The 17,639-nt window shown below is 40.6% G+C and overlaps 2 protein-coding genes across 2 annotated transcripts in view; both read left to right on the top strand.

Moving 5' to 3' along the window:
• Positions 1 to 339: 339 nt before the first annotated feature.
• sem1 (SEM1 26S proteasome subunit) lies at positions 340 to 2,758 on the top strand. The gene is made up of 3 exons (XM_068575931.1): positions 340 to 500; positions 951 to 1,044; positions 2,558 to 2,758. The coding sequence occupies exons 1-3, from the start codon at positions 425 to 427 to the stop codon at positions 2,598 to 2,600; spliced, it is 213 nt and encodes a 70-aa protein (XP_068432032.1). The 5' UTR covers positions 340 to 424; the 3' UTR covers positions 2,601 to 2,758.
• A 14,039-nt stretch (positions 2,759 to 16,797) lies between these two features.
• Positions 16,798 to 17,639, top strand: part of LOC137785021 (electrogenic aspartate/glutamate antiporter SLC25A13, mitochondrial) — a 43,453-nt gene continuing 42,611 nt past the window's right edge. The window contains exon 1 of the mRNA XM_068576039.1: positions 16,798 to 16,809. Within this exon, the coding sequence (XP_068432140.1) occupies positions 16,798 to 16,809 (12 nt within the window). The remainder of the gene's footprint in view (positions 16,810 to 17,639) is intronic.

The raw sequence follows: 17,639 nt of genomic DNA, 5'->3' as shown, positions 1-17,639 counted from the left end.
AATAGCATTTGCTTATTGCCGGGGCTTCTCTTTCGCAAGAAGTCTTTAAAATCCTATTAACAGGTTTACTGCAACTACTCAAATACTTATAATATTAGTATTAAATGTGTGTGTGTGTGTGTGTGTGTGTGTGTGTGTGTGTGTGTGTGTGTGTGTGTGTGTGTGTGTGTGTCTGTGTTAATGGTATCTTGGCAATGAACATATTTTTGAAATACTCTTTCTGAGTGAGTGCACATGCAAATTAATGTGAAGCACATTGAATTTAATTCTAATCAAACGTGTTACATATTCGAAAAAATGCGTCGGCGAATGCTGCGCTTTCCTGCGCAGTCAGTAGCCGCTCGAACATCCTTCATCGTCCCACAAGTCCTGCGATAGAAAGCCATTCGTTAACAAACAGCAACACAGCGCCAACACAGCTAACATGTCAGACAAGAAACAGACCGTGGATCTGGGCTTACTGGAGGAGGACGATGAGTTTGAAGAGTTCCCAGCCGAGGGTAAATACCACAGATAATATGTGAAGTCCCACTGCGCTTGTTTACTTTTCTTCCCCACACTTGCTTCTCCGTGTTGTAGCTTTGGGCCCTGCGACAGTGACTCAGCTAACCTAGCCGCGCTAGTTTTAGCCTGAGCTAGCAGGTAACTCGTGTGCCGGTAACTCGCCACAGACGTTGACTTGTGCAGCTCGTTGTCTTCGGATGTCGTGGACTGTGTTTTAATTACTGTAAAGTGCAAACAGCATGTTATTCTTCTAACTTGTGGACTGTATCTCGCGTTACTGCGACCCGACAAGCTAACTACACTGTGCTAGCCTTAAGCTGTAGCTCAGTGGGCGTTTACAAGCAATAACACATTTTTGTTTCCTTTTATGAATGTTTCCTTTTATCACCAATTCAAGGATTTGTTGACAGTCCTTTTTTTTCTCTCTCTCGTCGTGTAACTCCTAGACTGGACGGGGCTGGAGGAAGACGAAGATGCTCATGTTTGGGAAGACAACTGGGACGATGACAACGTAGAAGATGATTTTTCCAATCAGCTGAGGTGATCTTAACACTCAACGTACAAAACGTTGAGCTGCAGCCCCTCACTTTAAATAGGAGGATACCAAGTTATTTAAGTCAATCTTGGTGTGGACTTATTTCTTACCATTGATGCCGTGTAGGCCACATTATCTTACTGCAGCACATGCATGCGACTCTAAGCTATTTTAGTTATTTGATGTAAGCTAACTGCGACTGACCAACATGTGAAACACTAGTGAGCGGCAGACCTTTCCTCCAATAACTAACACCACAGCGAAGGACTGTCGAGATACTGGTCTCTGAATGATTTCCAAGTATCACTGATGAGCTCCTTCAGTGTCATCTGTTAACTATTTTCTTATTGACTAATAAGTAATGTGAAGTACGTCTGTAAAACCAAGGGGACGTTATTGCTTTAATATCTTCCTTTAAATATGTTACGAAATTGAACAAAATATCCCCACATATACTGCTGCAGGTCAAATGTGAAGTAGATATTGTGACAGGACCAGTTACAAGTGATTATGGACAGATTAAACTCAGGCCTGTGTTTTGAAATTGAGTTTAGAGTTTGAATAGAGTTTTACATATATATATATATATATATATATATATATATATATATATATATATATATATATATATATATATATATATATATATATACACACACACACACACACACACACAACAAGCATTTGCGTACTAAAATTGCAATATCTTTTGAAAGTCAGTAGAGATTTACTGAAATGATAATTTGTTCATTCAACACGGTTACATCTATGAGCCATAGATTTTTTTCTCCAAAATATTGATAGTAAAGAGACAAATATAAAATGGCCTTTTTAAGGTTTTGCAATACACTCCAGATGATAAATTAATAAATAGTCTCTTTAAAGTTGGAGGTTTTTTTTCCAATCTACAGCTTGAGTTGTAGGTCAAAAACTTGCAGCACCAAAAAATGCTGTTTGTGAAGCTTACATATTTCAGATAGCTGTTTGATCAACATGAATACATTTTGCAGTAAGACAAACTGCAGAAAGCCAACAGTCCTGCAGCTTCTCTTCAATAGCTTAGGTTGTTGTTCATTGCAGTTGGCTGTTGCATGTTACACTTGTATCTGAATTTGTGCCAATAGCACCTTGCATTACACATCAAAGTTATCATAAGATCTGTCATACTTACATTCACACTTATTGAATAATCAATAACTGATGATAAATAAGTGGCTGGTCTGTACACTTTAGACTGTAATATGCTATTGTTTTATTTAGAGCAATTATCATGGCCATGCTATTAAGTTGTTTCTTAAAGATATCATTATTGTTAAAGGGCACAGCTGCCACATACATTTTTATATATGTGTAATCATCAAATCCATAGCTGCACATATTATGCAATATTTATGTATTTCTCACTCCCATCTCTTAACGGTTCTCGCAATCAATAGCAGAGGGTACTTATGCCTCGACCACCCACCTGTAATCATCTCCACTGACTTGATCTTTCTATTTTCCTTTTCCTCCCTGCAGAGCTGAGCTGGAAAAACATGGTTACAAGATGGAGACGTCTTAGCGGCTAACAAGGCCTTTCAGTCGTCGATGACATTTAATATGGACATTTATATTTGAATATTATTGGTTGACCACACGCCACCGGAAATGATTTCAGGATATTATTTTGTTTCTTTTTTTGTAAGAGATATTGATGGAAGTAAATGGTTTTGAGAAAAACGTTTCTTTGAGTGTTTTTACTTATTAACAATATGATTTAGATGACATTTAAAAATGTTTATAGATGTAATTTTGCTAGACTTTATGCATTTGATTTGAATTTTTTCACTTTATGTTTAATTTTATCTACAGACTGGTCGAAATTGTAAATAATGGATTACATTTCTTTTGTAATCGCTGGAATATTGCTGAAATTGAACAAGTTATATTATATTTGCCCTTATACCTCCAATTCTTGCCGCATAGCCACTGGCTATATTTATATGATAAACTGGTCATTACCAGACATCTAGTGCGCATACTTCCATTTCATCTCTTCCTTAGGCAGCTCTCATTATTTGCATAAACTAAATCCATCTTTGCAGTTATTTGTTTTTGTATGGAAGATGACACAAGGTTTGGCTAAAATATCTACAAATTGCAGTCTTTGTAAGAGCTGTTGATCTTCACAGAAACACACCTGCCAAGTCAACACAATCTACCTGTAATGGAAGGCTTGTTATTGCCCTCTGAGGGATCATGCATTTATTTTGGCCTCCATGAATTTTGCATAATATGATTCAAGTTCAAGTGCGCTCAACATAATTTATCCAAGATATTCGTGATCCTTTTGAAGCGACCATACTTTTATGTAAGCCTCTGTTTATTGAAATTGTCAAAGTGTTGCCTGCATGACACAGAGAAAGACAAAAAAGTACACAGGAGAATGAAGATGTACATAAGCTGCGTGCAATGGAAGTGTACACAATACAAACAAGTGTGTGTTTGTGTTGCATGCTGCACACACACAGAGGCAGTTCCTCTGCACTGTGCTGTATAACAGCCCCCTTCCCTCTCAGCCCCACAGCGCTGGGCCGAGTCCCTGAAGGAGAGATTATCCACTGCCGTGTTTGTCAGAGGTGGGGAGGGGGTCTCAGCATGGGGCCTCCCAGCTTGCCTTGCCTGGGCCTGCCCCTACTGCCAGCCAGGCCCTTCTCTTCCGCTTGGCACAGCAGGGACTCTCGTACTGAACCAGAGGCCAATTTATCCCCGCCACACTCCCCCGGCAAAATGATTTCTCTCAGTGTTTTGTCGACTCTCAGTCCCAGGGTCCTAATGAGGTGAAATAGATGCCAGTAAGACCAAGGCTGCAAGAGCAGCTTTCATCCTTAAACAACATTCATCCTCTGCCTCGAGAAGGAGAAAGCAACCTAAGTGTAGTAACTCAGGCAGTGTGTTTATGTATAGTTGTTGTACTTGTTTGTGATAAATGTAGTTTTCAATCCACTATATCTAATTAATGTAGCTACTAGTTACTTTGAATATTTTTTTCAAAATGTCATGAAGTGTGTGACAGGATTGTGCTGACATAATAATAATGGTTTATTTTATAAGGGAGCAGTGCACATTAATATAAACATTTCTGGAAATGCGCCAAGAGGCTATAGTCTGGAGAGGCAGATGTTACAAAACAAATCCAAACACCAAAATAAGACTAAATATACAAGGTTATACGCTTTACAATGCGTGCACAAACAATGAATAGAGTGAGAATATTAATATATACTGTGTCATTATTCAGGAGACTCTTAGACACAGAGGCTCAAATAAATGAGGGATGATTATGTTAAAATAGAATAAAGACAGGAAATCCATGTCAGAGACACCGGACATTCATGTTCATATACTCTGCTGAAAATCCCCATTCAACACCAATAGTATGGTCAAGTTTCTAAAACATTTTTTCTCTGTCTAAAACAAGTTTAAAAAATAATAATTAAAAAGCCATAAAATGGGAGACTTTTAACTTGTTTCCAAAACAACTTGTCCAAAGCATTTTCCAAAACTTAAGCATCTGTATTTCAATACATGAAAGATTTTTAAAAAAGTCACTCCAAGAGGAACCATGTTACTGCCTAATTTCCTCTTATAGTGCTGAAATATCAACTGGACCTGCTGTTTATCATCTGTGTATATTGGGAACGAGTCTTTCTTCATTTCAAAGTGTTATACCTATATTTTGACATTAAAGGCTGCAAAAGTGGAAGTGGAAATTTGTTAGCTTAGGTGAAGCGTTTAAATATTGGCCACTGAAAGCACACTTAACAAGCATCTGACAGTCTCTCGTTCTCTTCTGGGAAAATCCAAAATCCCTGTTTACTGTTATTATCCCATTTAGCTGCATATCACAACCCAACAGCTCTCCTGGGCCCATATTGTGATTGTAAAACAATGCTCCAGCTGCTGAACACGTCAATATAGAAAATAAACATTTAGTTTGCAAGTATGTTGAAGAAAATAAAACAAGGTCACATGTTCATCAAGTGAACTCAAAGAGCTATGACTCATACATGGTGATATTCATGTATGTTTATGCCTTTGAAACTAAGGGCCCTGGGCCAGATGATTATTTTAAGGGTTGGGAAGTCGGTGAAGTGAGAAAATCGGTAAGTGAGAGCAACAGAGGAGGACCTGTGACCATTTTGTTTGTGCTGAAAGCATGAGATTGGTCCCTTGTGTTTGACGCCATGAGGGCCTCGATTGGCCCTCAATATTCAACCTTGCACAGACTGCCAGACTTTTCAGTGTCTATGCATTAGTTCTTTTTTGATCTCATTTAATCGTGATTTTAATTTGTGCAAGCATTTTTGTTGTTCCTTCGTGACCCACATGATTCCCCATGACATTACGAGAAGGCTCACTGTGGCTGATATTGACTGACTTACAAAGGCCTGAACAACAATCTGATGGATGAGTATACTTTGACCCTATGAGGTTTCATTTTAAATCTTTTATACAATGTCTATCCTTGTATTACTGGCTGCAATGTTCCGTCTTCATACATAAATCAATACCATATAAATAACTTCCAACAAATTACATTCTGGATCAGTCTATATGGTAACTACCGCTGCTGAAAATGCTGTAAACTGATTCTTGCCTTTATGAAAGACTAGATTCTTCAAAAAGCATTTTCTTATTTGCAAATCATTTTCCCCTCGGCCCACGCAGTTCTGAGACCACATGACTCCATGCGAGAGAGCAGCCAATGGAACTGTGGCGAAGACTATTTCATAACACTTCATGTTGGGAGATGGCAGATCCATTGTTCTCAGGGCCCACGAGCCTGTGGGCGAGAGTCCCCGCTGTGTCTACACCGAGGAAATACACCAGCCTCCCAGGCTATATTTTCCTCTCTTTCCTGCAGACACTGGAAGCTACTGTGACCATTCGAACTCTCTCCCCACTGCTTCAGGCCCTGCTTTCTCCACTTCTTCCCTCTCCAATCCCTTCACCACTGAGCCAGGGAGAAGACGAAGCTGTCTCTGCACAGCTAGGAAGCATGCAGCTGCTACTATAATAGCCCTAATTGCACGTTCCTTTTGTTGGGCTGAAATTAGCGGCGGGGCTACAATACTAGCCTAAAACCCCCCAAAACGTCCAAGTAAAGATGGAGGGGATGGAGGAAAAAAAAAAAAAAAAAAGACACTCGGGGTGCGTTCACCAGTGAGACTGCCAACCCACTGCCGAATGGCCCACACCTGCACGCTCGCACCCCCGCTAACGTAAACACAGATAATAAGGTATAATTACTTTAGAAAATAATAACGAGGAGCAACCCTTCAGACCCCCTACTCCCGTTGACAAAGAACTGCCTGTTTATTGTCGGGGGTGAAACAGCCCCAAAGGACGATGGCGAATACCCGATCAAAAGACCTGAGGGCCCTACTGAGGGTCCCTTATAGGACAGCCATCAGTGTCAAGGGGACTGGGGCTTTTAAGTCGGTTCTACCCTAACTGCCTCAATTAACCAGTATGGATTGACCACAGGCTACTTTTTCCGCTCCATTCATTCTCATCAAAATGATCCTGTGTTGTCTTGAATGGTTCTACCCTTTCTATGGGATCAGAAGAAACCCAGAATATGTACTGTCTGATACCATACCAAGAATACCATGTGGTGTCTGTTTTCATGGATATTCTCCTAAAATAGATGGATTAAAATCCAGAAAACATGCCTTTCTGAAGCCGTGGACTTCATTGATTATCAGAGTATCATTGATGTTGCTATAGGAACTACTGCAACCTTGCTATCTTTAGAACTACAATATAAATAAATCATCAAATTTTATTGGGAAGCAAATTATTTCTTTTCAATGACATTTACAAACTTTCTGGTGGAGAGTTGCATAAAAAGAAATGACATCACTTTCACATGATTCTGTTAAATATGAAGCATAAAGACTGCAAACAATAACTGGGTTGAATAAATTTAACTTGTATTATATGAGATGTCTCCATCCTGATCCCAAGTTCTTCTTAACTAAAGAGCAATTGAAGCATCGTGAGTGGAAACATTGGCTTGGGATGTGCACGGCCCATGAAACAAAAAAAACCTCCACAGAGCATCAGATGTACTGGTGTCAAGAGGTGCCTGCCAGACCCCAAAGGATATTAAAAAACAACACCCACCCCAGCCACAGCCTGTTCACCCTGCAGCCGTCTGGCAAAAGGTACAAGTAGAGATACAGTAATCGCTGTCGGTAGCACCAGACTAGAGAGAAGCTTCTTCACTCAACACAACATCTGAATTAGTTTTTCCGTTTCGTTTTTTCTTTGTAGCATAATGGGACTTCAACCGCATCTTGTTGTGTGTAACAGTAAAAACAGTAATGACTTTGAACCTTGACACTTGTTCGGGTTATATTTCATGGTTCTCTTTGAGTTTTTGTTGATAGTCATCACAGCTCAGCTGAAAAGGAGGATAAAGCCATTTGAGCATGTGGACATGACACTGGAGATTTGAGACACTATGGGATCACGCCACGGCCTCATCGTCACTTAAACCTTCCTGCATTTTAACCCAATCTGACATGTTGCCATAGAGATTGAAACAGATGGGTATGTTTCAGTTTACCGCTATCCGCGGTGGTGGAGTCACTATGAAAACACGACGCTTTGGTTTGATGTCAGGACGGATTATGAGTTCCCTGTTTCAGCCGAGCAGTTTATGGCACGATCCATCTCACAAGTCTTTGACGAATAAAGGGTGAAAACAGAGCACAGAGAATGTAGTACTCTGTACACCCATACACATTTAATACATTGATCCAGAATTTGACCTAAAAAACATTATGCCATAGAAATGTGTTTAAAAAAAATAAAAGTATAAATTGTAAGACCCCCAAAACTAAGTTGAGAACCCAAACTGCCCTTCTGCTGATATCTGCATCTGATCCACTTATCTACTTTTTTCCTGCATTGAAACAAGGTTTGGATGCCCCAGATTCTTCGTAAGTGTGTTGGTTTTTCCTCATAAATAAGACAAGTGTGAAATATTATAGTTGAACAAAATAAGTAACACCAGATAAACCAGTGTTGCTCAAATTATTCTCTGGTGATTTGAGATGGTTATGCACTCTTGTATAAAAAATAAAGGTGAAGACGAAGCAGCTTTGTGTTTTCCATTTTAATCGTCCAAACATAAACTCAATATCTAAAGGTTTTAGGTTTTATGTAAAATCTGCTGCAATAATTACAAATTTATGTTTTTTTTTAGAGCGCTCCAACCTTTAACATTTCTCTCTCAACTTCACTGTTGTACTGCTCCCTACAACTGTATGTAACATGAGTTATGTTGTGAACACATCACTATAGGGACCATGGTAATACCCCAACACAACTAATACTGCTTTATTCATCCAAGAGCAGAGTCATACACCCTGCTAGCCTGCAACCAGCCGACGCTGGAAATAACACAAGTTGAAATTCTCACTAGTAAATGTTTTGCATCTACTTAACACAAGTCTTGTGGAGTCTTGTACTTTTATCAGCACATAGGGGGATAAATGCTATGATTAAGGGACTTGTGTAAAGTGAATCAGTGTTGCATGTGAGTCATCCTCACGCCATCGTTAAACCACAATGTGCAACCAAGCCGAACGGCCCTGCGAGGATGGCAGCGTGTTTTTAACTGTGACGTCTGTGGCAACAACACCCCCCTACTGCGCTTCCTTCCCGTACACCCATGATACCTGGCAATTAGGGTGTTTGTTTTTTTGTTTTTCACCCCCTCCAAAACCTCCAATATTTAACACACCGTAAAAGCTATCTATCTACCTGTCCTGCTGCACTTAAACGCATTGGATAGTGAGTGAAGATCAACAATTTCGACACCAGAGAAGATTTTTCCACCAGAGCAGTAAAGCACACTTGATTTTATTATTATCTCTGGTGAATTATCTGGTAATTAATTAATCATCACGCTCACTCATGCAGTCCCAATGCAACCCAGCATCACTGTTGATCAACCTGAGCAGGGTTGACCTATGAGAAATCAATGTGCAGCCATGATTCAAGGCAAACGGTTTAGAGCTTCTTTCACTTGGATAAAAAAATTAGAGCATGGTAAATTACATGTCACAGTATCTGCATCACAACTACACAAGGGAGGGAAACAAATGCGGTCCATTTAAAACCTTTAACATTGCACGATCCAATTCAAGGGAACATTAAATGATTGCAGGACAAATCATCCCTTCAACTCACATCGAACATATTCACCACATTTGACCAAAAAACCTCACCACTTCACTGTGTGGCCAAGTTCAAAACAATCGCACAAGTTAAAAAAAAAAATACAATGACAGACAAACTCATAAAATGGAACATAACATTCTCTCCCTCTTTCTCCTTTCCCTCTCTCTCTCTCTCTCTGTCTTGCCGTCGCTGTCTTTGCCTTTCATCACTCTCATCATAACTCTTGCACGCACACACACACACACATACACACACACAAGCACGCACAGACACACACGTCTGGTAAGGCTGGGTGGGAGGCCTTGGCCCAGCCACAGTCAACTGTCACAGTCCCAACAAGGAAACAATTAATCATGTGTGAGCGGCTGTCTGAGTGTCTGCTCGCTGGACAACAACAACACTCAGCCATTTATCTCCCCTCGAGGCAGGACAGCCAGCCAGCACACCACACAGGCATGCACTCTCTCATCCTCATGCATTCACAGATGTGGAAGAACAAGAATAAAAGTGCACGCTTCTAACACGCAAATGTACAAAAATGTATCCATACAAAGCGTAAAGACACACGCACAAACAACACGTTAATGCATTGACACTTTCAACAACACATGGGAATAACATTTTCCTACAAACGCACAAACGCACACACACACACACACACACACACACACACACACACACACATGCACATACACAGGTGCTTGCTGTTTTGTGATCTAGATAGATGTCCGCGCCTCCTAACGGTCATGATGACATATACAGGAGCTACATGTTGCTGCCTCACTAATCTCTGAGATCAAAGAGAGACTAAATCAACTCAACTTTCTTTTGTAATTAATTTGGGAGCTATGCCTTTTACCACATGCCTTTGATATTTCAAACTTTGTTTGCTGTGCATTACACAAAAACAGAGAGGAAGGACTGGGGCATTTTCCTAGCACTCTTCTGGGATGATGGAGCAAAGTCGAGTTGACAGTCATTTCATTTCAGGAAATGTAGTCCTTTTTTAATTTAAGTCTTGGTCTTCCGACATGGCAAGGCAGTTTAGGAGTGAGGTAAAGCAGGCCAGACTTAATGAAGCGAAATAGGAAATTTGTCGTTCATTTCATATTGCTGCATCTACCTCAGACAGGGGGTGGTTTGTGAGTGTGGGCGTGTGTGTGCACGTGTTGTTGAGTGTGTCCGAACATCATGTTAGTTTCAAAGTCCGTATTTTTGGTGTAAGCATGTGTTCATCTGCATATGTGTTAGTGTTCAACCTGGTGAAAAAAAGGGTTCTAAACCTCAAGCGAAGCAAACAAAGAGGCCGGTGTGTGTTCCAGGATGAGGCATCTGGATGGCATCAGGTGAGACTGGCAGATTGGTAGTGACATAGGTTACTCCCAAGGTCCCTGGTGAGAAACACATCGCCAAAGTCGGCAGTGGAAAAGAAGCTTTGAAGCGCCACCGCCTAAAAGGAGGCATCTTCATTGCAATGTTTTCATACAGATAGTTTTTTTTACTACACCACCCACCTTTGGCTGAAGATATGGTTCCACTTGGCAGGTGGACCGCAAATGACAGTTAGTTTCCAAATGACAAATAAGTGAAAATCAAAGAAAACTAAGAGATGTAGTGATGCCCATGGCCCAATTATTTAATGCAAATCCCTACTGTGAGGTTGTATGTAAGGACTTACATTGCATACATGACGCAGTGGAGTTGAGAGAGAAATCAGCACTTTGAGATCACGATACTAAACAAATACAGTTGATTTAAAGTCGAACTCGTAACATGCAGTTGGTTAGCTTAGCTTAGCATATCGACTGACAACTCTTTGTCCAAAGGTAATACAGTCTACCTATCAGTACCTCTGAAGCTCACTAATTAACACATTAACTCAAAAACAAACAAACATAAAAGTAAGTGAAAACAACATGCTGTAATCTTTGTGCAAAGCTAAGCTGACCGGCTGTTGGCTGAAGCATCATGATTACCTCACAGATATGAGAGTGGTTTCAATCTTCTCATCTAACACTCTGCTAGAAACAGACTATTCCTGACACAGGTGTTATTCTATAGATAGCAGAGTGACAGCTTAGCGTCTTGGATCAAGTGGGCTGTTAAGATGAACACCTAACCCACATCTACACAAGAAATCCTTCAAAGACATTTAATCACACTATTCATGTTGCATTCTAAAACTTCCTGCACCAACTTGAACTTCAATTAAGTAAATTAGACGAATGCAACCATTCTCTCGCTCCCTCCCTCTCTCTTAGTCCAGGTGGCAGCTTGACAGGAAGAGGAACAGGAAAGGACTTAAAGATTTGCTGCTGCTCTCATTCTCCTTCAAAGACAAATGGCCCTCAGATCATTTCCCACAATGCTCCTTGCACGGAGGCCTCTGTGATCAATGGTTATGAGAAAGCACAGGAATCGCAGGACAGATAGCTGCCTCGACTCGGGGAAGAAGGAGGGGGGCTAAGAGGTAAGCCTCCTCTTTCTCTGCCTCTATGACCTACTCCCCCCGCCTTCATTCCATCAGCCCGGTCGCTCTGCATGTGCGGGAAGCATCTGGGTTCATTTATCCCAGCAAGCTGGAGGACCCCTGTGCCCTCTCGGGTTGCAGGGTCTGAGCGTGTTTCAGTGTGGGTCCTTGTTGTTGTCGAAGAGAAGAGCTTGAGCCTGCCCGTTATCCAGTCTGGACCATCTCAAAGCTCCCATCCACCCCTTCACTTGCTTCGCCAGGCCCACAGCCCATCCCAGATGCCCCGGGGCATGGCTAGTGTAGCGTTTCATCTAAACTGAAAGATACTAAACAGATTCATCCAGAAGCTTCTGAGAAGACAGCCCGCCCTGATGTTTGAGTTGGCAGATAGAAGGGAGGGAGAATCTGCAGCGGAAGCAAAGCTGGTACTTCAAATAAATGTGTGTCTGTGGGGCTGATAATAACTTCACGTCAACATTTGCATAATGAGACAAGAGGATTTACACTGTATCCGCAATATGTCCACAGGAAATGCACTCCCATGTCTTAGGACTGCAGGTGAAATGCCCTGAGAAGTCCACTCAGCCCTACTGTTTGGAATAATCCGCAGTCCACTCCGTGCCAAACGTCAGTCCAGGTTATCAGGCTGCACAGCTGAATGGAAGCAGAGTGAGTCTGGCTGGTTACTTAAAGTCATTGAGAAGTTATTCAAACACCCAGTTATTATGGTGTAAACAAAAGTGGCTTGTCACACGCTATTACAGATATGGTGTTTACAAGAATGCCACTTTAATGCAGTGCATGTTATGTATGATGATTAAGGATAGTGTTTGACAACCAACTGATTGGAGAAATGAAAGTAGATTATAATAGGCAGTGTTTTGTTGTTACACAGACAGCAGAGACTCTATTATTTTGCTAATAGCTTTTATGTATTAGCACAGATAATGTTTTTCTCATGGAGAGGTAGTCCATTATAAAGACGCACAAAAGAAGCATAAAACATCAAAATAGACATAAGAATCACTTTTTTGTCTTAGATGTATCAGGAGGATAATTTTCTCCCATCAGTTCTCTTCTCGCCACCTTTCTGTGCTTTATGCAAAGCAGATATGTTTTAATAATACAACGCAATCTGGGCAGTCGCTCTGTGTGGTTTTGGGGACACTAAGTTGTATAAATGTCCCTCTCTGTCAAGTGTGAAGTTTACAATGGTTTGTGAAAAGGGGCGTTTTCTTCTCTGAATTCGCGTCTTTTAAATAACTGAGCACAACTGGAACGACTCTGACATCAATCTTGGCTCTTACATGAAACATTCTTAATTAGAGAGGGAAGTAATGTGGTTATTATCAAGTGGTTGCAGGTTTGTAGCCACTGTGTCAATCAACAGCCAAGTGTCCTGCTGATGTGTCCTTAAGCAAGACATTCAGCTTTTCACAAATGACAGATCTGAATAAGAACGTCAGCAGAATTTACGCAAAACAAAAGTAAAGTGATTCTTGGGAGAATTAAGATGTGGGTTAAGCCAGGGCCACCAAATTTGGGGATATCAAATTTGATTTTGCCAATCTGAAAACACACTACACTTTTACATTTATATATTTCCTTTTACTTTTTGAGAATAAATCCTCTCTGGGTGTCCACAGAGCTTTCAATCAAAGTTACTCACAATAGGTCATACTTGTATCTCTAGAGCTCTTTATATGGCCAAAAGGCTAATTAAAAACATCCTGTTTGCCTGAAGGTATATTTGACATGACTCTGCATACTGACATTCATTTTAACAACCTTTCTGTTTATTTCTACATCTGCCACATTTTGTTGAATAATGTTTAAAGAGCTCAATGTTATATTATCTTATATTATTCTTATTGTCAAAAAATCCCATAAACAAATGTTAGATCCCCCGCCCCACACACACACACACACACACACACACACACACACACACAAGCTGGGCACAGTAGTTGTTTGCAAATGTTACAAGAGCAGCGGTAAACAGTGCTTATGTTTGGGCCAATTCTTTTCAGCAGCGGATTATTACACATTTTTTCTCTATCGAGTATTTTTGGCAGCAGGACCGTGTGTGGGACTGACTCATTTTTTCATCTGTTGAAATGAACAATTACTTTATAATAACCACTTCTTTGGTATTGCTTTCTCTATGTAATGTGTCCTTGAATCGAATAAAAGGAGCTTTAAAGTTAAATGTATAAATATTTGTTATAATTAAAAAAACATTTAAAAAAAAACCTAAACTAAACACTTTGTAAAAGTGATCTACAGTATTACATTTTCAACATTTTCTATGGCAGGAAGGGAGAAAAAAATTATGTTTTTAGATATTTTCAGTTCTCACGTTTGTTACTATGCAGGTGGACACATTTTTTAATTTTGAAAAATCTATGATTTTTGCACCACAAAAACTTCATATTTATGGTAGGATAAGAATGCAACAAAATAATACCAATGCAATAGTAAGTGACAGGCCAATAAATTCCTCAGTTGTTTCCACACAACAACTCTTTGGCTTATATCTCCATCACACACGGATTAAACTGAGTTTAGGAATAGCGAGAGTGAATGTGAAACTGTAGTCTTAAGCTGTGTAGAACAGGACAAAGCCATTGCCACAATTGTCCTCTTTTTTTCAATGAAAAAATGTCTTACAAAATTTAATTTCATTACCATGTCACGATTACGTCTTTGGGAATCCATTAGGCCTTTCCTGAATAAAACTACAATAGGAATTCACATTCAACCAAGAAAAGCAAAGACAGGGTTGGGAATGAAAATAAAGCCCCATCAAGAACATTACTGTAAAGCTGTTATAGCTCTTTCAGTCCACTTAAGAGGCGGCAGCAAAAAAAGAGAAAGATGTGAGTGACTGACAGATGATAGCAATAAAAGTAAGAACAAACTGGCCATTTTACTGCGGTAGGGCCATTTGAGAAGGGATTATTAACTTGTCAGCATTTCAAACTGAGACACAACTTTTTCTCCTCTAAAACACATCCCCATGTCTCTGTTACTTTTATTAGAAAGTCTTTAAACCTTTTGACCCCAGAGGGCCTCCGTTATTGGCTGTTAATAGGGACTCGCTGGTCAGTGGGGAGAACCTAAGTGGCCTATTAATCATTTGTTTAGAGCGCAGGTCTATTTTGGAAGCTCTGTGTTTAGTGTGAGTTAAAAATAGGAGAAGGCCGATTGAGACAGCCGTCCGCCACTCATCGCTCAAGCTGTCAGGACGCGTGGGCCCTTTGGGACGCCGGCCGGAGACCCCTCAAGCCAATGAAGTTCAAAGGTCGCCAGGTTTATCATTATTACCCACTTACTCTGTGGCGGCCGCCAGAATTATTGTTTTTTAGATTGCTTAAAATAGAGGCTGAAAGGCATGCTCTAAACAAAAAATGAATTCCATTGAAGGTCATTTTTAAAGATTCTTTTCTCATAAACAACCAAGCGTTGCATGTGAAAGCTGCTAGGCCATGTAGTTTCTATGACTCCAAATCATTTTGCGGCTCATGAATAATAATACACAAGCAAAGCAAAGCTGCGACATGCTTCCTACAAAATGCCACAAGTAAGTGAGTTGTTTGCTGGCAGATTGACAGCGATGGGAAATAAAATGTCATGGGATCAAATCATTAATCTTGTCAAATATTGTCATATGACAGGGGAAAATACAGGTGTGGAGATTGCATCGGCTGATAAAACATTACTTACAGCCATTTTTCCAATAAGCGATGGACTCAGTGCTGTCAATATTTGGAGGGGATGTGAGGTATGCCCTAGCGAAGGCCATTTTGCGAGGAGCAGAGAGCCTGCTGGGAAAAATACAGTGGTTCATGCTGGGTCTCTGGGAAGCTGAAAAGCCACCGGCAAAAAGCTATGAATTATTTTGAGCGCAAAATACATTTTCTTTGAAGACTGTCGGGCCATTAGAGCCCTTTTGCTCCCTTTTAAATTGTTTTTATGCTGTGAGTAATGTTAACCTTTGCTTTTGTAGTCATGAAATTCTCTCTGCACCTTTTTCCCTCCTGGCACAAAGCACAGATGGGCTGGAAAAGCTGGAAATAAAGTATAGGAACCATTTACGGTGGCGAAAGAATAGGTTCGAGGAAGTAACTGAGGCTTTTATTCTGACGTCTATTAGACCTCTGTTCCTTAGTAGACTACTATAGAGTCTCAATGTGCATAAAAAAAACATCCACTCAGAGATAACCACGTTTGATAAAGTTAAACTTTTACATACTTTGCTGCTACTAAGGGACAAAAATCAAACTTACTAGGAGTTATAATTAGGTGGCATAGCACATGGACTGCTGAGCATGATATGGACTTTTTGTAAGAAGAAAGTGGTTGTTCTTATAATCATCATGGATGGATCAGCAAACAGGCTCCTTGGAAACAAACACGAGAAAGGCCCCATCTCTGAATACCAGATCAACCCCTCACATGTCTGTTGTTGCCCTGCATGTTTTCTGCTGTATTTTACTGGTAATTCTTGGCTCAAATATTGGTCGAATGCCATAGAAAATATTATAAAAAAACCTTTTGAAGATATCTTAAAGCAGAGCCATTTAAATTGCTTGACTAGTTTTAATCCACTGGAGCCTCAGATTGACGTGTCAATACTGAAGGCTCATGAATAAACAAAGTGAGGTGAATATCCCGAGTTTTGGCTGAGTCCTGATGATAAATGCTTATTAAAGTCACATTGGACAGAATAATCTGAATAGGTCACGTTTAATAGAAGACACAGGAACTATTTTCTCTCTCTCTCTTTCTCTCTCTCTCTCTCTCTCTCTCTCTCTCTCTCTCTCTCTCTCTCTCTCTCAAAGCACACAAGCATATTATCGGATCAGTGGGTTTACCGGTGGCTCTGATACGCACAAGCCTCTGACCAGTTGACCTCTCGTGCCCCTGCGCCACGTGCTCAGCTGATCCTCCTTCCTGTCGCTGCACCGGCGCGTGATCTCCGTGGGGACATCCTCACGCAAGAGGAAGTGAGCGGGACTAAGTAGTTGACAGAGATCTCGATCTTAGCATGGCAGCAAAGGTACGTTTTCCACTTCAGTTCACCCCTTTCTTTTCTGGGGGGCTGTGCCCTTGTCGGTGGTGTCCTCGGTACTTTCCACCGGTCTAGCTAAATGCCGGTTAGTCTGCTAAGAGGATGTGCTGCAGGTTGACACTGTCCACACGGCAATGACATTGGGGCTTTACTGGAGCCGGTTGAACTAGTTTGATGTTGTTGAACGGTTTCCAAGCCACGCCGACTGAACTGTCATTGCAACAATGATGCAAAGTGCAGCCATGACACTGTTGCTGAGGCCCAGTTTACTGCAGTGTCTCTGTCTGTAACCTTGGTTAGCGGCACGCTGCATGCTGTCACGTCCAGGGGCCAGAACTTTCCCCTGGCTTTTTAAACATGGTGGTGCTGTCCTTGTTAGTATTGAAACCAGTATGTTTCAGAAACTCTTTTTTACTCTCTCACACGTGACACGGCCACAATTTCTAATCTGGATAATTGTACAGTCGACTTTTTATTTTGTTTTGTATTTTATTTTGTATTATTAATTACCAGCACCAGCATTATCTTCGACTGGGGAATCCCAACCCAGAGTCCAGGACCCTCAAGTGGTCACAGTCAACATCTGAGGGGTTGTGAGATTATTATGAACAGAGATGAAAATGACAAGAAAATCAGAAACACATTTGAGATGAATTTATAAGCTTTTTCTAGATCCTTCTAAATCTACTGACTTCTTCATTGACTGTATTCCGGATAAAAAAGCCCGATACAAAACGTTAGTAAGTTAACCTTGAGTTTAGTTTTTCATAATAAGGTCAGGAATAAGATGCTGTTTATGTTGAAGTTGTAATTGTTTG

Source organism: Clinocottus analis, unplaced genomic scaffold (assembly GCF_023055335.1).
Source record: "Clinocottus analis isolate CAN_PGR_092001 unplaced genomic scaffold, fCliAna1.0.p SCAF_14, whole genome shotgun sequence".
Classification (NCBI taxonomy): Eukaryota; Metazoa; Chordata; class Actinopteri; order Perciformes; family Cottidae; genus Clinocottus; species Clinocottus analis.
This window is presented reverse-complemented; position numbering and strand designations above follow the sequence as displayed.